A 24748-nucleotide genomic window follows, 5' to 3' on the forward strand; every position below is an offset into this window, starting at 1 on the left:
GACCGGCGGACAAAGAAATAAAGACATTCAGTTGCTAATATTATATATCTGTATACTTTTAATTGCGTTCTTCAGTAGCCATATAATTAACTTCAATCTAGGCTTGACAATTATGGGGGCTCGTCCGGGAAGATAAAAAGAGAAAGGGAATTTGAACACTGATTGTTGTAAAATTAGATAAAACATATGGGAAAATAACAAATTATTTAAAATTTCGTAAAGTAAAATTGTAGTTCATTGTTTGGTCAACGGTTAAATTTGCAGAGCATGGCGTCCCATGTAGAATTAATCGGTATCGGGGAAAAGAAACGGCAGGAGAAATGTTCCCCGTGTCTTATGCTAGTAAGAATTCGGTAATTGAACGGGAGTGCCTAGCAATTGTTTGGGGAGTTCAAAGATTTGAACTTTATCTTTATGGGCGTGAATTCGTGATTGAGACGAATCACCAACCCCTCACATGCTAAAAAATGATTCCGGGTTTAAATCCTTTTCAAATATAGTTCAAATGTTAATAACCATACAATAGACCATTATTGGACATAAAGTGTCATGTTCTGAACAATTTGACACTAAAAATAATTTCATATGTACAATATTTTCAAAGTTATGCGATTTTATGTAGTGCAAAGTTCAAAGGTCAATAATGTTAGAATCGGCCATTTTTTGCAAAAACATGCCATTAGACTAAATATAAATATGTAGTTTCTGAACAGTTTGAGCCATATTGTGTGTCTCTCAGGTTAGTGGTTGCTAAGATATGATAAATCAAGGTCAAAGGTCAATAATGTTAGAATCCGCCATTTTTTGCAAAAACATGCCATTAGACTGGATATAAATGTGTAGTTTCTGAACAATTTAAGCCCTAATTTGTATATCTCCGATTAGTGGTTGGTGAGATATGATAAATCAAGGTCAAAGGTCAATGATGTTAGAAATAGCACTTTCATTCATTTTTGGACAAACTTTTTCATTAAAGATGTATTGTCCCTTGAAACACAAAAAAATGAAGGTCAAAATATTCTAAATTTAAATTGGCCATATCAAAGTAATATAAAAGTTATTCACTTTAAGTCGAAAATTCGAGCCAAAAGCAACAAGTAGTAATTAACAGGTAAATTAGTTGGATTACATTTCGTCTGGAAAATCGTCGCGAGCGAAAGTAAACAAAGATTTCAAACCACGAGTACGCATTATGCATATGCTAATTAGGATTGTTTACAACTCGTCACGGTTGAGAAGGTATTTTCACACAGATCGTGAGGAAGTTTTATGATTATGCATACAGAGAGTAGCCAAACAAGCGCGTTTCATTATGGGATATGTTTTGATCGAAAACTTTGACTGGAAGTCAAAGTTATTTTTTTAACAAAAAAACGTCTGTATTTCAGTTAAATGATTTTTTTTTCGTCAAATTTTTGGTGATAGTTAATAACTATTATGATACTTCAAAATGACCCACCTTTTTTCGAAATCTGTTATTTTTTATTTTTTTGGAATTAGTCAAAGGGACAATACATCTTTAAAGTGAATATAAAAACATATATTCTAACGATTTTAACACCATAATTAAGTATCTGTGACTAGCGGTTTCCAAGATACATAGTACGTTATTATAAATGGCCGCCATTTTTAATTATGCAAATTAGGCAACTTCCCGTTGTCGAAAAATGTCCTAACTTTGATAAATGTGTTCAGTAGGGTCTAAAGAACACATTTCATCAAAAAAACCTTTTCTTGCAATTTGTGTGAGTTAAAAGTCTAAATCCCATGGACTATAAAGAAGAATCGGGTAGCCAATGGTCGAATTCTGCGCTGGGCCCTTTGTTTACAACCATTCAAATACCGAATAAGGGTCATAAAAGGTATTAATAACGTTGGTGCAGACTATTTGAGTCGCATGAACTAAAATAATAAGGTTGAAAGAAAAGTATTATTTTGTTATGTATAGTAAACGTACAGGTAGTTATTGATTTAATTAAGTACTAGAAAGAAATGCTTAATAGTGTATTGGCGTCTCCATAAGTGAGATTTATTGTAAACTACAAACGGTGGTCTTTTGAGCATAAATATAAAGTTGTGATTTGTAGTAAAAAAAAAGAGAAAAGTCCTAGTTTTAAAATTTGAGTGGCCGCATGACGATGTCACAACAATAAATTCATATCTAAGCTTCCACTATGAAGTGAAACAAATTGGGGTTAAAAAAGATCACCTAATTAAATCTAGTTCAGCTGCAATGCAAGTTTTTTCATTACCATTATATTTACGTTGAAATTTGGACAAAACTTCTTTCCGTTCTATTAAAGCTGAACTGAATCTTAATTTATAATAAATAATTATACAAACTCTTCAAAATAATTCTTTTAAAAAAAATGTTTTTGAGTATGCCATTTTAATGTCACATAATATTTATCCACTTTGACCAAATTTTGATCCAAAAAAAAATTGTATCTACCTGAAAAAAACTGTAATTTAAAGCAAAAAAATTATCTAATGGGCTGCCAGCAAATTAGTTTTTGGTTGATTTTTTTTTTCCATTTTTTGGTCATTTTATAAGTGAAAACTTTTTTCCCCTACGTAAGTATTAAAACTAGAAAATAACCTATTCAAAGTCTGATTTAATTAATCTTAAGTTCATTTTTCATGTTTTGGGGGGAAAATACATCTTTAACAGAATAAAATAATAGGATGAAGTAGGCATTAGGTTTACCTTTTATCTTTTTTCATTCGTTTAACAGAATCTTCCAAGGTATAAATTCTTCCTTCCTTTTCCATTACCATTTTCTTCATTTGCTGTGCCTCTTCTTTCAGTAAATCTCTTTGCTTTTCTAAATCTGTCTTTTCCTCTCCCCATTGTTTCTTTATATCATTCAACTGGCCTTCATATTTCTCAGATATTTCTGACCGTTGCCTTGTAGCCTCAATGAATAAATCTTTTTGGTGGTCAGCATCTTGTTTTCCTATGAGAATTTCTACATTTAAAACAATTGAAAGACTGAAAAAATTAATATCAAACAGATCTCAAATTGTTTGCATGATAGAAATAATAGTTCATATTATATTACTTTTATACTGCATTTTATTTTTTTTAGTTTTTAGATTATCAATAACATTAAAAACAAGATGGATTTTGCAATTATTATAATTATCCAATTATATATACTTAGCCTTTTCAACAAAATTATTAAATTGGAAGACATTCCGAAGGACTGAAATAGTTCCATTATTATTCCTCAGATTCATAAGAAAGGTAGCCGTAGAATTGAAAAAAAAAGAATAAAATAAACACACCTATATGGCCTTCCTGAACTTAAAACATTCGACAGTTTCTGGCGAAATGGCTTAATTAAAGCCGTTAGGTCATCAGGTATTAAGGGTAAAATTTGGCGATTGATTGATAAACTTTATGAAGATAATGGTTCTGTAAGATTTGGAGATATGGACACAGAATTCTTCAATATTCAACAGGGTGTACTTTCTCCAATCCTATTTAACATTTTCATAAATGAATTTAAGAAAATGCTAGTATCAAAAAATGTTGGTATCAAAATATATAACACTTTGATAAGTGGGTTATTCTGGGCAGATGATGTTGTATGTTGCCAATAGCGAACATGAATTGTCAAAAATGCTTGATCTTGCAACATTATTTGCAAAAAAATAGAAGTTAAATTTTAACTTTAATAAATCCATTATTCTGGTTTTTGGAAAAGAATTGCCAGCCATAAACAATGGAAGCTAGGGGATAGATTTATTGTTGAAGTAGAGACTTACAAATACCTTGGTGTCCATATTTCTAGGAAACTAAATGACAATGTACAGTTCCAAAATGTAATTACAAAATGCAATAGGCTTATAGCTTATATCAAATCGTTAATTGGCAATTGCAATAATTTTAACAGGGTATTTTTTGGAGATATATCATGGAGGACAATCGGTCTACCTGCAATCAATTACGGATCAGCTGTTTGGTGTTTGTTAAATAAAGTTGATATTGATAAAATAGAAAAATTACAATTGCAAATGGCTCGATATATTCTTAAGGCGTCTAGAAACACGCCGCGTGCAACCTTATATGGTGAACTGGGATGGTTCCTAATAAATGTACACATGGAATCACATCATTGGCCAAAGGTTTTGCTTAATGCTCTGCTTCAACTTAATTGTAATCAGAATGATTTTCTTGTTTACATACTACTTTTTCTAAATGGGGATTAGATAATTTGTTTGAAGAGATATGTAACATGATGGATAATCCCACCATAGATCTGACCAGCTTTAAGTTGTCTAAGATTAAAGAACATGCTTGTATTAATTGGAGGAGTGATCTTGCATTAAAATCTTCTCTTTTAGACTGTCAAATTATTAAAGAAACCACCTGCCTAGAAAAATATTTACTTGAGCCATAAGACTTCAAAAGCACAAGCATAAAATTTAAATTGCAATCTAGTACGTTACCATTAAACATACGTAGCTTAAGCTGGTCAGATAAAAACAATAATGAGAGTCTATGTACCCTATATAACTCTAAATCCATTGAAGATCTTAGGCATTTCCTTTTTTCATGTCCTGCGCTCCAGAATATTAGACTGGAGGAATTGGCAATACTTGAGCAAAATCTATCGAATGCAATTGACGTTTGGAACCAATTTAATAATGGAACAATAGACCAAAAATTAATGTATGTTCTTGGTTCACCTGTACTTGATCTTCCTACAAATATTGAATGCATTCGATAGATTTTGTAAAGGTTTCACCAAACGGGCATGGAAAAGGTGAAGGAAAATCAACAATGAAAATGATTATTAAATGATATGTTATTTTTTATATCTTGTACATAATTTATTTCAAGTTTCCTTGTACTGTAAATAGGCCTATCATTTTTTTTTCTCTAACTTTTATTTTACTTACTGTACTATGGACACACCTTCATTCAAGAAGTGTGCGAATGTTTCAAAAGTATTACTTTTTGTGACGTTTTGTAAAAATAATACATATATATATTACTTTAAAAACATTAAACAAGGTCATTCCTTGTCTTAAATGTATGTTTTATGGTAAATTATGATAAAAAGTGAGAAACAATGCACTACCTAAGTAGCTCGCGGCGATTGACCTCTCGTGGACGGTCTTTAGGCCTAGCCAAGCTAGGCTTAGTTTTGTAGGCCTAGCTGGTAAACATCGGTAAAGTATGATACTATGACGTATAGTATAGTATAGTTTTTTCTATTTTTGCCAGACTCCATTGATACAAATTGGGGAAAACCCGGTATTTTCGCTGAAAAGTTAGGAGTCTTCTATTTGTTTTGGCCTCACGATCGATCGAAAAGTTGGTGAATTACAGAAGAAAAACAAAAATACCACTGTTTCAAAAGTGTAGCTTCCAAATAAATTATTATAATTATTATTATTATATAATAATATTTAAAATATAACTAGCAGGTACCCGTCCGATGGACGGGCATCGTCTTATAATATAATTAAAAAGATAATAGACTAATATACACAAATCTATAAATGGATATATATTGCCGAGAGACATTATACAGCATTTATATTAGAAGGAAGAAAAAGTTAATAGGCATACTCATGTATTCTTCTTTATATTTCAGTGTCTATTTTGTTTTACTTCTGAAAGTATAATAACTGTAGCTGCGCTGATCACATGTGCTGTTTCGATATTTCTAATGGCCTGAGTGATCTAATTGTGACGTAGGAAAATGGCCGAGCAGTTGCAAAGAAATTGGACTAAAAACACATTTTTCGTACAAATTTGCCATCCCAGCTCAAACGCTGCTAGTATCAGATTTGCGGTTAGGGAGGAGATAGAGTAACAAATTTTGGCTTAGTGCTATTATATTATAGATTATTGGTGAAAGATGACTTATGAAAAAACATATTCAACATTAAGGTATTGCACATACTATGTAAAAATAAAATGTTTTGTTTCATGTTTAATACCTTGCATATATCTTTCTTGTTCATTGCATAGCTTATCAATTTGTTTGTTCAGTTCATTCTCTGTGTTGTTCCATATCCCCTTTTCAACTTCTAATGCTCTCTCCAAGCTGCACCTCTCTTCATTTGACTTCGCTTGCTGCTCCTAAATTTATTTTTCTCAAATTTATTAAATATTACATTAAAAAAAATCTTCATTTTGAGCATTAAGCAGTTTTGGACCTTCAAACAACATTATGAGCACTAACTAACAAGACGTTTGAAACAGAAAATAATTGCTAAAGCATTTTCCATTTGTAACAAATGTATGATTATGCCAACAGTATATGACTAAAAATAGAGTATTATTATTTTCATTCTTAAGGATAATAGGGGGACTTTGATTTACATGTCCACTACAGTATGTTGTCATAACACTGAAAAAGTTTACCAAAATTATGGCAGAGAATGATCTCGCAATGATTTTCTGGGAATGTAGTAAAAGGCATTTCAGTTAAAATTATATTACAAACTGTGAATTATCAAGTTTTTAGTGATTATTTTAAATGAAGATTTTTAGGTTAATCCCTTAGTACACCAAGCAAGCCTTTTTACAAGGAATTTAGGATCTAGGCTAAGATCTTGCCTAGTGTATAACCAGCCCATCGAATGGCACCACGCACACACGATCACAAAGGTCATTACATTATGCATTTCACTGGCGTATCAACATGAATGTCACTTCATTTGAAACATTTATATAACTGTGGATGAGTATCGGTTGACTATTCACCGTTTATTACTCAAATCAAAAAGTCCCTACTGATACCATGATTCTATTACCTTCAAAGATTTGTTCATTGTTTGTTCAACTAAAAAGTTTTTCTCAGCTGTTTGTAGCTTATGTTTAATTTCTACAATTTCAATTCTGGCCTCAGTAAGGTTTATCATCAGTTCTTCTTTAGTAGTGTAATCTGTTCTTAGCTTCTGAAATGACAGAATAAGTACTCTTTAATGTAATCTTTTTTCTATTACATCATCACACAAAGGAAGAATATGCTATAGTACCTTGTTCAACACACAAATGTGAAAATGCCTACAATGTAAAACAACCACAAATGTGGAAACCCATATTAACCCAAATGTGAAAACGGTTATTGCCCACAAATGTGATCATGGCCACCAATGTAACAACAAAAAATACATGTTTGCGCACAAATGTAACAAAATATTTTACAATATAATAATTATGCTTAAGATCATAAAACACCAAACATCAACTTGGAACTACATGTAAATTATAGTCAGCCAAAGTGTAAACTATAAGTAAACAATAATATCAAACACTGAACATTGACTTGGAACTAGTATAAAACTGACTCTATGTTTATTTTTTAAAATATTATTATTGCTATTATCATCTGCTATTTAGGTTTAAAAACTCCTTTGCTGGTGACGAATACAAAGGAGCCTTTAACATTCACTTGGCAGATAATTGGTTATCAGTTACCAAATTTGAACGCCAAGAGGTTGGAGGTGAGAGCTTCACATACACACACAACAAGAAGGAATTAACGCAAAGGGAGCATCAAGTGAGTAAATCAGAAGAAAGGACATGGCAAAAGCTCTCCTGCAAAGCTCAGAAAGACTGCATGCCAGGCCTAGCCTAATACGAACAGCTAGGCTGCAGCAATATGAAACTTCGACAGGCAACTGGAACTCATATATAGGCTAATTATGTTTTTTCCAACGATTCCACGTCTTGTAGGAATGTCCCCATTAATTAATGAAAATCCTAAAAACGATCTAAAGCTAATTTAAATGCCTTTTTGAATGAAATTAGTACATATATATAGTGCAACATGTGACGCTGTTGTATTTCACAGTAATTTGTACACTAGATTTTTTTTCATCCGTGAAAAGTTTTTTTTTCCGTACACAAAAATGTTTAAAAAGTATTATTAAACGTTCATTTAATAGTGCGTACTATTGCACGCCATGTGACCCACAATCGTCCAATCAAATGACAGGAATTTATTTAGGTGTTATATAAAGTTGAATAACAAACTGCAAATAAGTAGTAGAATAGTACAGTAGTGAATATTAATTCATTAAGTCTTGCTGAATTCAAACAAATTAATAACAGTTTCTATTTGTTACTATTTAATTTAGTACAGTTAATAGATTAAAAACATTAGCCTACCTTAGGCATGATTGTACATAATTCATTCGGGTGGTCCTGACCTACCACTTCTTTGTCTTTGCTAACTAAGAATAGCATGTGCTCTAACTCAAACCTAGTTTTCTTGTTTCTAGCTTTTGCCTCCTGTAGTTGTGTTGTTAATGCTCCAACCTCTACAAACTGTCACATACATCAATACACTATCAGTTTTAATTTCAATCAATAAATTCAATAAGTCAATCTATTTTAATAGTGGATTACAATATTTTATTATTATTTAATATTACTAATATACTGAAAGATGGGAGTATCAATTTGATCTCTGGTTCGCATGCATACAATTAAGAACTAGTACTTATTACACCGTACCACGTCAAAATTGTTAAAAAGTCGATATCCAGGCTAATTTGAACGATACCATGAAAACCCTAGAAAATAATGTAATTTTTATACAGTTGTAAACAAACATGACTTGCATTATTATAACAATACCAATGGATATCGAATTAAAGCTAACATAGATATTTCATTATTGAATATCTGGCCAATATCATAACTAATAATAATAATAATATTATACATAAGAATTATACAGCGCACACTAATCTGTTACATTTTTTAAAAACCTTGTTAAAAAATCATTAGTCGGCAATTTAGCCTTTAGTCCTCTTGGAGGACTAAAAAATCAATCAAAATACATCTTGATTTAGTCGAGGTTGGCCTGACACCAATCACTCCATTAAACACATGTCTGAAAAATCTGAGAGGCCAGTGAGGCCCAAGAAGCTTCACCAAAGGGTGCTGAGTATGAAAAAGAATTTACGTTTAAGAAGCATGGAGAAGTGTCAAATTTGTTTCTGTTAAAATTAAAGAACTGATTTTTTAAATCCAGATATTGATTCTGTTAGAAAAGTCTATCAAGATTGGATGAAAGTGTATGAAATATTTTTAAATGTTCATGATCAATATTGCGCAATTTTAACTAAAGATGAGATGAATGCATACTTAGAAGAATGGTACGAAGCAAGGATGTGTGGGTTACCAATGTTAAAGCAAAGGTTGAGAATTGATTCAGCACAAATAGTCAGCGCCAGTGGCAGCTTTGGATCCCAGATTTCCAAGGCATCGTCGAAATCGAAGTCATCTAAATCCAAGTTATCTAAACCAAATTCATCTCATAAATCCAACGTCATCAGCTAAATCTAAATCATCCTCCATGTTGGAAATGAGAGAGAAGCAAAGAAAGGCGGAGCTTATAATAGTTAAATAAAAAATACTTGAAGAAAGACAAAAAATAGAATTAGCTATGCAATTAAGTTGAAACAAGAAGAAATTAATTAAAAAGATTCATTCGGTTGGTATTCCAAATAAAATATAATAGTAATAATAATTTACTATTACTATTACGGTTGAGATATAATTAACTATTATATTTTATTTTAAGAAGAAATTAAGTTGAAACAAGAAAAGGAAAAAAGTAATCTTAAAGAAGAGATTTTAATTTCAGAACCCAGATCAAAGGTTTTAGAAGAGTTTGAGTTTGAAAGAAAAAGTAAGAAAAGTGTTTATTCTAAGGACGATGATAGTTAGCGTATGCTATGTGAAGGTGGAACTAACTTTGGAGTACCACCCTTGAACGAGAGGTCTGTTGTGGAGAAAATTCTGGATGAAGCTTTTGATGCTCTTGACATTAATAACCCAATTAAAAAGGATCAAGCAGAAAAGAGGATATGTGACGTGAACCGAGAATATGAAAATAATGGAAATCAAGATAATGACAGTGGAATTCGGAAAGAAATGGTAAGGAAACCGGATACGCAAGTTCTAGAATTTAGAAGGTTTACATGGCAATTCAAAGCACGAATTGAGAAGGTATGCGACAATGATGAAAGGTTACCTTACTTAGAACAATTTACTGCTGGTGAGGCGAATAGTATAGTAGTTGGATACTCATACCTGGATGCTGATATTGGATATTCAGCTGCCATGAAGGAATTGACTGAAAGATATGGTGACCCTGAGGTCATTGCTAACACGTATATTATAAGAAGGTTCTTTCTTGGCCATCCATCCGAGCCGATGATCCAAAAACTTTAGACAACTACTCGATTTTCCTAATTGAATGTGAAGCAGCAAACGAAATGCGTTGGTAGCCTAGGAGTGCTAGAGTTTTCAGAAAACTTTAAAAACACAGTATACAAATTACCGTACAATCTCAAAGAAAGGTGGCGAAGTTTGGTATATGTGTTAAAGAGCGAAGCATATTCTCTCTTTTAACTATAAATTACTACTTACTAGCTATTTAAACTAACAAAATATTTTCATTTAACCTTGTTTTTTATTTTAAATAAATCCACTTTTCAACAGAGTTTCTTTTGCCTTATTTTTACATAAAATTTACAAAAAACATAGCGAATGTTGCATGAATTATATAAGTGAGCCCAAGAGAAAAAAAACCCCATATGATAAAAAGCATAAAATATTTAACGACATAAAATGTCGTATATTATGTTACCAATCTTAGTACAAATATTGCACATTCCTTGTTATTAGTTCATTATGAAAGACATTAATAAGATTGTTTTTATGATTACTGTGTTTAAATTTACATATTGAGAATTTTGCAATAAAAATAATGTTATTTATATATTTACAATTCATTCTTTGTGCGTAAAATCCAAACATAACATGTTCTAACTCTATATTTATCATTATATTTCGTCTCAGTTCATCCCATAAACTGGAGACTCTGGGACACAGATATAAATAATGTTCTATATTGTCTATCAATTGTGCATTACAGAAGTTACAAAAATGATCTTCAATTATTCCCATTTTTTTCAGTAAAATGTTTGTTGGGTAACAATTATTCAGGATTTTCCAGTTTGTAGAGAATACTCTAGGGTATTGGGAGACATGCATAGATTGTTCCAAATATCATCCCAATTAAATTCGTAAAATTTGAAGCGGTGTTGCCAGTACACTTGACTGCTTGGTGGTTTGAAATATTTATGTATAAGTTCAAACTTTATTAATAAATTTGTTAGTGACTCTATTGTTACAAAATGATTCTTTGTGTAAAATCCAGGGGAATGTACTTGGTCACAATTTTGGTTATAGTTACCATTAATCCACTCTTTTGGGATTGCCTTAAAAAGCATAAAGTATTCTATGGTGAAGGATTCTTTTCTTTGCACCACTTCTTTAAGTTGTGAAAAAGACTTTAATGTTGCATCTTTATTAAAAAGATCTTTGATATAAACAATCCCGTTCTCTATCCATTTTTTAAAATACAGCCTATTTTCATATGTAATGCAAGAATTGCACCAAATGATCTTGTTTGCAGGCATACCAACTTCAATTGTATTCTTGGGAGTTTTAAGTTCATACCAACATAACAAACACTTAACATAAAATTCTTTTCTTAGCGTATCGAGTTGTGATGCAGAGGAATTGAAATAGAGAGACGATATATTCGGTGCAATACCTGATATTATTGACAGTGGTATGTTTTTCCATGCTGCTATTTCATCGTTAAAAATTCTTTTGATCCAATTGATTTTAAAGGTAGTTATTATAGTAGGTACATGGACCATATCTAGACCTCCATGTATTTTGTTTTCAATAACCGTAGTCCGTTTAACTTTTTCCTTTTTTCCTCCCCATAAAAATGTAGTATTGTTTCTATAGCTTTAATAACCCATTGAGGTACATCGAGGACCATAATTGGAAATAAAATTTGGGATATCAGCAGTGATTTAATAATTACCACTTTACCTTTCAACGACAGATATCTTTTTTCCCATAAGTAGCTAATGTTTTGTAGTTTTTCTATTCGCTTCGTCCAATTTTCCTCGATATTTTCAGCCAGTATGGTGTTAGAAAATATAATGCCTAGTGCTTTTGCTTTCCCGTTATTTTTCCAATTAATGTCTTCGACATTTTCCTTTTTATTAACGTTACTACCAAGCCAAAGGCCTTCTGTTTTTTTTTTATTTAGATACAAGCTTGACAAATTGGAGAATTCTTTAATGATTTAAAAAACATTTGAGATGGAAGCATCATCACCAAGGAATAATGTGTTGTCATCTACATAGCTAAGTAATTTTGATTTCGTTAATTTGATAATTTGTATTAGGCAATTTGATACTGTTTACATCTTTACTCATTTTAATTTTGAGAGCGAAGATTTCTGTCGCTATGTTAAAAAGATAAGGACTCAATGGGCAACCTTGGTCTAACCCCAGATTTAAGTTCGAAGAATTCAGATAACCACCCGTTGTGTAGTGCTTTTAAGATAAAATTTCTATCAATGGTGTCGAAAGCTTTACTGAAATCTAAGAAAATGGCTGCACCAGGAATATTTCGTTTTTGTGCCTGCCGTAGTACATCTTCTATAGTATAAATGTTTTCCCCATTTATACCGTCCTTTCATAATCCTTTTTGATCTGAGCTAATTACGTCACTTATCCCGTATTGTAGTCTATTAGCTAATGCTTTGGCTGCAATTTTGTAGTCTATGTTGAGGAGTGTCAGGGGACGCCAATTTTTACAGTCTCTATTGTCTCCCTTTCCTTTGAGGTTGTTAATTAATAGAAGGTAACTTATTTCGTTCCAAAAAACCATGTAAAATTCAACAGACAGTCCGTCTATTCCGGACTCTTATTTAAGACTATGTCGTCTAGTGCCTTTTTACATTCTATAGATGTGAATTTCCCTTCGCAGTGCTCTGCAAAGGTTACTAACTGTAGGCATTTAAATATCATAAGAAAAATTATCAAATTGTTCCGATATTTCTTCATAACTAGTAGACGAGCTATACATGGACATGTATTTAACTTGTTCTCTTATAATATCATTTTCATCATGTAATACTATTCCATTCTTATCAATAATATTAATACTATTCATTGATTTTTTTTCACCGTTGTATTTTTCCATCTCTAGGAAATATTTTGTAGTTTTCTCTCCCTTTTCTACCCACTTGCACCTAGATCGAATTTGAGCTCCCTTTGCTTTATTTTCTAGTGCAATTTCATGTTCTTTGATTTTGTATTTCAAATTTTCGTTGATTTTAGGACATGTGTTATTTGTTGTTTGCTGGTTATAAAGATCATCTATTTGTTTTTCAAGACGAGAGATCTGGTCTCTATTTTGTCTAGCTCTTTGTTTCGAAAATTCCTTAGCATAACTTCTAATTCTATTCTTACAAATATCCCACTTAATTCTGTGCGAGTGAGTAACATCGAGATTTTCACACTCCTTAATTCTCCTTAATTATTTTCTTAATATTGATTTGGAATAAGTTATCAGATAGATGAGAGTTATTCATTTTCCAGTAACCTGGACCTCTTGTGGAGGATTCTGTTTTAATTACAATTTCAATATAGTCATGGTCAGACTTTGGTAGATGCTTAATTTTAGAATTAGATACACTACCTGTTCAGTGGCGGATCTAGGGGGGTGAATTGGGTGGCTAGCCACCCCCCTTAGTTCTCAAAAAAAAAAAAAAAGATGCAACCAACCCGCGATCGCGTCGCTAGACATGGATTCGACGCACCGCATCTTTTAATTAAGAAGAGTAGGCTAGGCCTAGAGCTAGGGTTAGCATTATAGTTGTGTAAATAGTTATAGGCCTACATAGTGAAAGAGCTAAGAGTTTAATTACTATTTATGAATTCAAGAGTTTAAAAAGAAAACGCGATTTAAAATCTTCGGAAAATACCCACAACTGAGTTATTTTAAAAACACACGCACTCCTACTACCAGCGTCACGTTGTCTAGCGCGCTCCTTGTGTGAATGCTGACGTCATCATCTCTCCAAAAATACACCATTTTCCATTTCAGTTATACTTACCGCCCTGGTACGTCTGTCCGTGTGTGCAAGCGAGAAACATGGTGTTCTTTTTTATTTCATAGGCATAAAATAAACATGAAATGTCTTGTATGTACACGGCCGAAAAAAAGGGTGTGGCATGTTTTATTGATTTGTGTTATAGACACGGCGATTACTGCAATCAGTGTATACTAAATTAAATTGAGTTATTCACCCGGCTGTAGAGTATATATCTGAGGTTAACAGACCACCAAAACACAACAGTATAACACATCTTACAAGTACTATCGAGGCATTTTCGGAGTACCGCATTACCAAATGTTCATTTCGTTTGAAGTGTTTTTCGAAGTTTATTATTAGTTCGTCAAAAAGATCCGTACAGTATTTAGGAAGGATTTTCTTTAAATTTACATTATGTAAACATTTGTTATTAAATGTGATGGAAACAGTTGCTTTAGCCTATTAAACAGCGTGTAAGCATCTATTTTTTCAAACATTTTCTGAGGCTCGGGAGGGGGACGGCTCGGGAGGGGGACACCCCCTCTTAAACCCACACCCGCTCGGTGTGACGCACCTCGTCAGATCCTAGATCCGCCACTGCTGTTGGCAATCTTAACATACCTACTCAACAAGATATATCTAATTGGGAACATTTACAAGATGTTTTCTAGTTGTTGCCACAACTAGAAAAAGGAACGGTGGAACTTCTCATTGGAAATAATGTTCCAGAAGCATACACACCATTAGATGTTAGAGCCGGGTCTCCTCATGCTCCTCAATTAAAAATAAATAAAATATGGGGCTTTCATGAATAACAAAAGAAAATCCTGACAAAGGGTCATTTGCACCAAATGCAAATAAGGCATGCCTGCTAATAATCTACAAATTTGAATTTTTATAAGAAAGCCTATGAAAATTCTAGACAATATCTACATATCATTGATCAACAATTAGCGAAATATATTTTGAAGTGTTACTATTTATCTTGTGAATTTGATATGATTACTATATATATAAATGGTTTGGTAAGCTATTTCTTCTTGTAAAATACATTATTGTAATAACATTAGTTTTATGGCACAACAACAAAATTGTTACCAACATTTTTAAAAAGAAATGTTTGTAAGCTACGATTTGGTAACTTTTTGGCTACTCTTTTGGGTTACAAGAGATATTCCAAGTGGCACACTTTGGAGCTTGACCTTGGCCTTGAAGGCTAGTTGTAGTTGCAATTGAAAAGCCATGCTAAGGTGGATGTGTCCTCACAAGAAGTAATAGTATTACAATGAAGTAATAGCTATGTTCAACTATAGATGGCAATATAGGCCTATATGTTCTGGTACAAAGTAGTAGCACAATATTTGGTGAGTGTTAAGTTTATTACCTTTATTCACATTAGGCGCAGGAGCCCCGGATAGCGTTACGTTTGAAAACCCCAAAAAGTGAGGTTTTCAACCATTAGCGGCATGACTGATGTGAGTGATTAATGTGTTTTACAGACGGTTTCAAGGACTATCCTACCAGTGGGCTGTTCACTGGTCAAATGATTGACACTTTGTATCACCGTTTGTAACTGGAGCTGTGACGACCTTTGTAACTGGAGCTGTGACGACCTTGCAAGAATACTAGGCCAGAATTTTTTTATTGAAAAGTGCCTTGGTATTAACATGGAGATGGAAACAAATTTTTCTATCTTTCTTTCTAAAATAAATGGTCACTACAGTTTCAAACTAGGCTTAGTCCACCAATTAATTAAGAATTGAAACCTAAATTAAAATTGTTGGTATTCTTTGGCCGTTGTTTGATTAATTACATCTTCATGCCATGTTTTTTTTCTAATGATTTGGCGATACGCTCCTATTAGGCCTACTAGCAGAGGGTTCGATGAGTTTTGAAAAGTTATGGAAATGTGGTCTAACATATAGCAATTCAGTTTTTAAGGCCCTTCTTCCATGTCCGAGCCTTTGGAAATATTAAAAAGTTATATTAATATAATATTCTGTGTTTTCATGTTTTAAGAAATTGTATATCATTTCAGATGTTTCGCGCTGCGTTTTTATTTGTTTCGCGCTTCGTCTTGTTGGCAAAAGTAACTCTTGACTTCCGCTCGAGCTTTCTCCGTACATACCGATACTTATTATGATTATTCATTTCATTTTTTTGTACATTATTAAAAAATAGCATACAGAACCCCATACGGAACATACCCTGCTCTGAGAAAACACTTGTGGGCGATTCTCTGAATACGGCATGATGGAATAGCTTTTGGAGTAAATCGAAACGTCGAGCAACTCAACAGTTCTTTTCAGAACTAATAGGCCTATACGTGGTGTACCGCAAACTTATATCAACAAATATGTAACTTGTTTAGCACGTTTAAAATGGATAGCAAAACATATTCAAAATAAAAAACCTGAATTATTTCAAACAGACAGCACATTAGTTCAAACGGATAGCACAATAGATAGCACAATCAAATGGATATAACTGTACTGTACATTCTATGCGGATTATCGGGTAGCACATTCTTTCAAATGGATAGCACATTCTTTCAAATGGACAGCACATTCTTTCAAATGGATAGCACATTATTTCAAATGGATAGCACATTGAGTAGCACAATCAAATGGATATAGTACTGTACATTATTCTATAAGGATTATCGGGTAGCACATTCTTTCAAATGGATAGCACATTGGGTAGCACAATCAAATGGATATAGTACTGTACATTATTCTATAAGGATTATCGGGTAGCACATTCTTTCAAATGGATAGCACATTATTTCAAATGGATAGCACATTAGTTAGCACAATCAAATGGATATAATTGTACTGTACATTATTCTTTACGGATTATCGGGTAGCACATTCTTTCAAATGGATAGCACATTATTTCAAATGGATAGCATGGATTGGGTAGCACAATCAAATTGAGCACATTGGGTAACACATTGCATCAAATGGGAGCCTACTGTACAGTTATTCTATTAAATTGAATTGAATTGAAATATATATTTATACTGGGTAACCTCTTCAGTCAAAGACTGGTCTCCCAGGGGGCCCAGTTATGATCAGTGGCTGTGATGTACTAATACACCGGGGTAACCCCCTACTCGTCTCGAAAGATGTACTAGGTTCTTTAAAGTGCACACGAGCTAGATGTGTATTCTATTATCGGGTGTAGTACATTAAAATTGAGAGGACATAAGATGGACACCATAATTTATTATTAAGGAGCGAAACAGCCAATCCTTACTGAAGGGACACTCCTATAAAGGGGACATTAAGGGGACGGGGAACATTTAAGCTCAGTGCCAATGTTCACTCAATATTTTTTCCATCACAAAATAACAAAAAACACGAAATAATTATATCCATTTATCGTTAAATAAAAATGGATATCATAATAATTATGATACTTTGTCTGTCTTGAAAGTTTTCATTGGTGAAACGTTGTCTGCTACATTTTAAATTTCCGAGTCCAGATCAGTATTGGTATTGGTTTTTTTCTGCGAAACCTCTATGAAGAGGACAAGTTTTTTTAGGAAGTGTTCCAGGGGCAGTAGAACCCCTATTAAGGGAACACTTTCAGAAAAAAGGTTCTACTGTATTTTTAACGGAGGATATCACAAATCAAGTACGTGTTTCCAAGTACAGTACAGTGTTTAAAAAGAATTATTTCATTTCAATCTTTTTTAAAACAGAAATAGGTCTGTTTTGAATGGTTTTTGTTTTTTATTTGTTCTTTTCCCGTGTGTTACTTGGCAATACAGAGATATATTAGAAAGACAATTTTGGCGGGATTTGCATTGTCGCCCCTGAAACTTGTGACCTGAACTGAAGAATATGGTATGTTGTTAGTGCTGAATTCTGTAAATTTTGTGTCATATCAACTGAGAATTTGTATCATTTCTGTAGGCCCAACAGTAAACATCATCGTTTAGGGCCGCCAATATAATTGGCTATTTTTTCAATCACATTGTCAGAAAATGAAATTCTTAATGAAATATTACATGTAAAACCAAATATAAATATATGTGATGTGAATATAACAATGGAGAAACTTTCATGGAGAAATAACTTACTTATTTATAACTAACTTATTTTTCCGTAATATAACTAATGAAACAATGTTTAGAAAATGATATCATCTAAGTGATGTTTTACATATAACGTTTAACTTTTTTTTTTTATTCTCCATACATTCAATTCTTTTAATATAGTTCTTGTATAACACCATATCAAGTAGTACAGTAGTAGAAATTATTGTAGGGTTTTCTTATTATTCAGTCAATTCAGTGTTTCTATACAGAAAAGAGTAGTCAGTGGCCTTAACATCAATTAATTGTATAATTTGCACCCAAGGTCGAATAGCAAGAAACTAAGGTCCAGTTACATTGTTGTTCATTGGTCAATAGGAAATGAACAGCACACTTATGGGTGGTGACAAAGTTTAGTTATTGATAAATTGTCCTTGGGAAAAACACATTAGTTGGGCTGACCATGGGCTGACAGAGTTAACGACTTCGTAACGCTATCCGGGGCTCCTGCGCCTAATGTGATGGATTTATTCTGATGTTTGTTATGGTGGTTTAGCCATTTGGGCCACACCTTAATTTGCTATAGGCTATAAGTATACTCATCTCTTTATATTTAAAGTGTATTTGGTTATGATCTAGCCTGAACTACTTGCTGTTTATTTATGAGGCATTATCATTATTTAATTTGTATAACTTTACTATTATTATTTGCTTTTGTCTTATTACTGAACTCATAGGAGATATTTTGTTGTTTCAGTTAATGGGTTTATGAATAGATGACAATAAAGATTCGCATTAACAGTGTGCATAAAATTAGTGATTTGGCCAGAACAATGTTTAAATTAGGTAAAATAAAAGGCAGTTTTGCAAACAACAATGTGACATGTAAATGTTTACCTTATTGTTGTTGTCAACTGTAATTGTCTCTAGAGTTTGTTTTATTTGCACATTTTCGCTCAACAAGATTGCTAGTTCTTGATTTAAGCTGCTCACCTCCTTTTCCTTTGATCTAAACATAATTTTATTGAATTAATAATACTATTTGTTTCAATTTCTACTAAAAAGTTAGGTATTTCAGACGTTTTGATAATTAGGCTTTTGAGAAAGAAAACTAAATTTAAATGAAATATAGAGATAATGAATCCCAAGAATCTTTTTGTAGCCTTTAGTCGGGTAAAAATATGAAAATATATCAAAAAATATTTTCTTGCAATTTTTTTGGGGTCATAAGCAGTTTGACTCGACTACTTTGTTTTTGAAAAAATGTGTTTAACATCAATGATCAATATGTTGTTTGGAACACAAGGATTCAATATAATAAATATAAAAAAAATGGCCTACCTGATATTATTTTGCAACTGATTTATCATTATTTCACTCTCATGGATAATTCTCTTTTGTTCATCAAGCTCCTTCTTCAGTTCCTTTTCTTTTATGGATGATGATCTCAACTTACCATCCACATCAACTCGTAGCATCATTTTCTCCTCTTCTAATTGAAGTTTCTTCTTCAAGCCATCCATTTCAGACTTTTGGACAGCAAATCCCAGTTTGCTTTGAACATCTTCATGTTCCTGTTGTAGCTCAGATAATTTTTTGGATTCCTCAAATCTTTTTTCTTTCATATCTATCAGCTCTGTTTCAAGTTTCAGTTTTTCTGAAAGCATGTTATTCCATGCTTTATGATCAATCCACTTTGGAACATGCTATATCAGAAGATATCAATTAGTAAATTACATTTTTTAGTATATATCATTGTTTCAGACAATACTGAGAGGTTAGACGAATTTAAAAAACAAATTCAATGTGAGGAAAAAACACAACATGCTTTCAACAGTTTAAAAAACAAAGAAAGTGGATAGAAAAAATGGTAGTCAAACAACTGTTTTGATTTCTACCTCTATGCCAAGTAAAATTTTGCTTGAATGAGGTGGTACATTTCTAAAAGTCCAATTTTCTAAACTTTAGTCACAAATTCCTTGAGGATGTGTACTTCGCCATGTGTATATATAAATACCTTTAACTCTTCAATTTGTTCTTTTGCTTCTTTTAGCTCAATCTCTAACTCTGTAATATATTCTTCAATCTTTAACTGCTCTGTTGTTTTATCATTCATATTAGGATTTTGTTCCTTAGATTAAAAATTACAATTATTAGAAGCTATACTTACATTTCATATATATATATATACATACACAAAGCAGGCAATCCTGGTAGACCCATTATTTCGGGCAATGGCACTGCTACAGAGAAAATTTCTGAATATGTGGATGATTTACTTAGACCATACGTGACTGATCTCTTCATACATTCAGGACTCCACTGACTTTATCCGCAAAATTAACCAAATTCAAAATTTACCTAATAATTCTGTTCTGGCTACATTAGATGTTTCATCGATGTATACTAATATCCCTCACGAAGAAGGAGTCGACGCATGCATTTTAAATTACAAAAAAATTCCAGGAAAAACACCTACTAAAGCTCATTTACATTGATTTTAACCAACAACAATTTTATTTTTGGAAATGACCATTAGCTTCAAATTCATGGCATAGCGAAAAAAAATGGCACCATCTTTTGCAAATTTATTTATGGGACAATTTGAGGCCAATTTTCTGTCCCTCCAACCTAATAAACCACTTGTTTGGTCTAGATACATTGACGACATCTTCATGATCTGGACCCATGGTGAAGATAATTTGGAATCTTTTCTTCTCAATATTAATTCAGCCCACCCAACTATCAAATTTACAGCTACCAAATCCACTAGTAGCGTTGATTTTTTGGACACTATAGTGACCATAGAAAATGGTACACTCAAAACTGACCTATTCCATAAACCCACGGATAAAAATATGTACCTCTCCCTAGCAGTTGTCATTCCTGACACTGGACGCAATTTGTTTACTTCGTGGCTTATGAATTATTTTTGGCGAAAACTACAAGTCAAATTTTTATTATAATATTGATACAAAATATTAACAGGCAATGTATAATTTACAAGTACGAATGTGCGATACTCGGGGTACAGCAAAAAAAGCTGTAATGACGTCATAAGACGGATGTGACGTCACATACACGTCAATAACCTCGGTACCAAATACGGCTATACGGTACCATCTTCGAGACGTCATATGGCTGCATCCGTTTTGAAATTAAAAAATCCGGCTCTATAGCTTTGAGGACATATATTCATGCCAAATCCCAGCTCAATACTACAACGAATAAGGGAGGAGTAGTACTTTATAAATCGCACTTTTTACTCAATAGTGTCGGATGGAGGAGAAGATGAGAAAGTCCTAGAATCGGGTACCCCGAGTAAAAATATTAACCTCAAATGTTGTCATCATTATCCTTAGTATGTTGGACGGGTCACTACGACCTAAGAAAATAATGCTCCTACCCTGGAATATGTACAGTACTATAGTTTAGTTTATGATTATATTTTTGTTCTGTAGAGTAGGACAGACTATATTTACGTTACACAAAAATAATTGATAATAAATCATTTTGAAGAATGAACAATAATTAATACTGTTACGTCAACAAGTCGAGCGTCGTTTTTTTGTAAGAAATTTCAGACTAGTTTTGTGAAATATTTGTTACAGTTACACCAGCTTTCTTCACCTAGAAAGAGTAGAATGTACACATGACCCATGATCTGCAACCGAACTGTAGATAAGGATGTCATCTATGTGGAATATTACAAAATGCAACAAGGATTGAGACATAGGATTGGGATCAGAGTATTTTAATTTTGGTTGTTGGTGCAGATGCTGCCTATGACTTGGCCATCGGTTTTTTTTTACATCAAGACTCTTTATTATAGTTTTTGTGATGACATCTTCAACAATTGGTTGCTGTGCATTTTCCAGCAGTAACTGTTGATCAGATTTCTGCAACAGTATTTTTTCTAGTTTTTTTATACGTGCATCAGCTCCTTGATTTTTCTCTCAATAAGAATCATTAAAGAAGAGTGGCCCTTATCAAAGTTCATCGTTTGACATTTTGTAAAAATAATGCATATATAAACATTTAACCAGGTCATTTCTTGTCTTAAATGTGCGTTCTAAGGTTAATTGTGATAAAAAGAGAAAAACAATGCACTACCACATTCACTCGTAGACGTTTAGGCCTAGCTTAATAGCCCGACGTTTTTTTTGATTAATTTTCTTTCCTTTTTGGCAGAATCTGTTAAATACAATATTTGGGAAAACCTGGTATTTTAGCTGAAAAGTTACGGTTCTTTTATTTGTTTACACTTTCACGCGATTGATCGAAGTGAGTGCATCACATCATGATATGAAAATATCAATCTGCGATGCATGTTGGGATTTATAGCGGGCTGCTAAAATTATTAGAATCGACTTATTTTTCACATTTTTAACTGTTTAAAGACGATTATCGCAGAAGGTCCATATAGTATTTATTTTTACATAAAATGTAGTGTGTGACCTTAAATTAGGTCCACCAAATGTAGGTCTAGTGTCTTTAACATTTTTGCATTCCATTTAGTTCTTGTTAATATATTTCTATGAAAAATTGCTATTCCATTGAGTTTGGCATTAGTTACAAATAATAATGTAAGATCATTTTTTGTGTGAAATAGTTACCTGTTTCTCTAGAGTTTTGAATTTAATCTGAAGGTGATCAAGCTGAAATTGTTTAGTTTTAAGCTGTTCTAAGTATTGCTGTCCTTCCTCCTCCATCTGAGTAAGCCTAGCCATTAGATTCTCATTGCGTATCTTGCTGCTGCTCAACTCTTCTTTTAATAGACTACAGTGCTGATGGATACATTCAAACTCTGCCTTTAGAGTACATACTTGTGAATCTGATAAAATAAATTGTGAAACAAATTTAAAACTAGACATGAACTCGTCACTTTGAACGCCAGATGCACGTCATATGTTAGAATATTGCGCACAGAAAAAAGATTATGCTATTATAAGCTGAAGAAAACAAAATGCTTTCAGTGTGCTCTCTATTTTGTGTCCAAGTATAATATAGGCCTACAGTATACACTATATACTGTGTACATACTACATACAGTGTAGCATTGGTGAAAATAAGGGACCCGCCTTTAATTCTAATTTTTAACATGATGATGTCATCAAAATGAAAGACGAAGATACCAATTTCAGATGAAAATTGTCTGAGCAACAACATATTAACATGTTGAAGAAATTTGGATACATAGAATATAGATGCGTGCTCTTTTACAATTCAACTGGCCATATGATAACGTCACAACATCCGATGCGCAACATTTGTACATGAATTCATATCTACAATTCAACAGCTTACAGGTGCCGGACCAGTGGGAGGTCGCCTCCTACAGTTTGTTCGAGAGTGGGAGAAGCTGATGGTAGACAGCTGGATTCTCTCCACATTAAGCTACGGCTACCGCATAGAATTCACAAGCGTCATATAAATACATACATGATATGCGGTTTCCTGGGTATAAAATTCAAGATAATAAATACAGCAACAAAACAAACATGACATAAAAAGTGAAAAATACAAACAGAACAATTAGTGTAACTGACAATTAAATAATTGGTTATGGAGAAGGTGTGTGGAGGTCCTCGTCCAACCACAATCCCCAAAGATCCAATAAAGCAACGAGGGCTTATAGACGGAATTGCCACGCTGCTCCACAAAGGAGCCGTAGTAAGGGTCGAAGAACATCATGCGGGCTCGGGCCACGAATCAACCGTATTCTTAATCGAGAAGTCCTCGGAGGACTGGCGACTAATTCTAAATCTAAAACGTCTGAATAAACGATTTATCCGGCCCCGCAGGTTACGGATGGAGACAGTCTCATCGATCCTGTTAGGGCTAAGACGAGGAGACTGGGCCGCATCGATAGATTTAAAAGATGCATACTTTCACGTACCAATCGCAAAAGAAGACCAACGTTGGTTGCGGTTTCGAATCAACAGTTGTCTCTACCAGTTCTTTGCAATGCCGTTTGGCCTATCAACGGCCCCGCGCATGTTCATGCGCATCGTTCAAGTGCTCGGTGCGTTCTTTCACAAGAACGGCATTCACATATTTATGTATTATTAATAACGGAACACGTAGGGTTCTTAGTGAACCGGGAGAAGTCGTGCCTGGTGCCGACTCAACATCCCATTTATCTCGGAGCGCAGATAGACCTCGTGTCAGGCAGAGTGTGCCCCTCACAGAAACGGGTAACCAAAGCCCTTGCTGCTATACAAGGCATGATTACCACTTCCGCTCCGACAGCATACGACTGGCTGAGAATGCTAGGTTTCCTAGCCATCTTTGTAGATCTAGTTTTGTCGGCTACGGATGCGGCCGCTGCAACTTCATCTGTTAACCTTCTACCGGCCAGGTTCAGACTCATTAATAAAGTTCATTATAACGCAATTCCAATGGTGGCTAACGGACGGCCAATTGTTAGTGGGCAAATCAATTCAGAGATCAATTCCGGACACCCGAATAGAAACGGACACGTCCGAAGCAGGTTGGGGTGGTTGCTCCAACCAAAGTAATGACTCCAGCGTTTGGAATGCCGAGGAGGCGTTAGCCCACATCAATCTCTTAGAACTTTGGGCAGTAGACCGAATGCTGAAGGCGCTACTTCCAAACATAACAAATTCACACGTCCATATTTGCTCGGACAACACAACCGTGGTCGCATACATCAACCGACAAGGAGGAACGAAGTCTCCGACTCTCTGCTACACTGGTGCATCGCCACAACATAACATTCTGCAGTCGATAC

General features: G+C 33.5%; 1 protein-coding gene across 8 annotated transcripts in view; it reads right to left on the bottom strand.

Moving 5' to 3' along the window:
* Nucleotides 1–24748, bottom strand: part of LOC144836853 (uncharacterized) — a 103717-nt gene that overhangs the window by 21190 nt on the left and 57779 nt on the right. For 7 of the 8 annotated variants that reach the window (XM_078691738.1, XM_078691740.1, XM_078691739.1 and 4 more), the window contains 7 exons: nucleotides 22611–22828; nucleotides 20012–20125; nucleotides 19336–19700; nucleotides 18892–19003; nucleotides 6778–6921; nucleotides 5959–6100; nucleotides 2708–2969 (listed from right to left, as the gene is read on the bottom strand). In XM_078691738.1, the coding sequence (XP_078547864.1) occupies nucleotides 2708–2969; nucleotides 5959–6100; nucleotides 6778–6921; nucleotides 18892–19003; nucleotides 19336–19700; nucleotides 20012–20125; nucleotides 22611–22828 (1357 nt within the window). The remainder of the gene's footprint in view (nucleotides 1–2707; nucleotides 2970–5958; nucleotides 6101–6777; nucleotides 6922–18891; nucleotides 19004–19335; nucleotides 19701–20011; nucleotides 20126–22610; nucleotides 22829–24748) is intronic. The other variant, XM_078691737.1, reaches the window with a different exon arrangement.

The sequence above is a fragment of the Antedon bifida genome, chromosome 3 (assembly GCF_963402885.1).
Source record: "Antedon bifida chromosome 3, ecAntBifi1.1, whole genome shotgun sequence".
NCBI lineage: Eukaryota > Metazoa > Echinodermata > Crinoidea > Comatulida > Antedonidae > Antedon > Antedon bifida.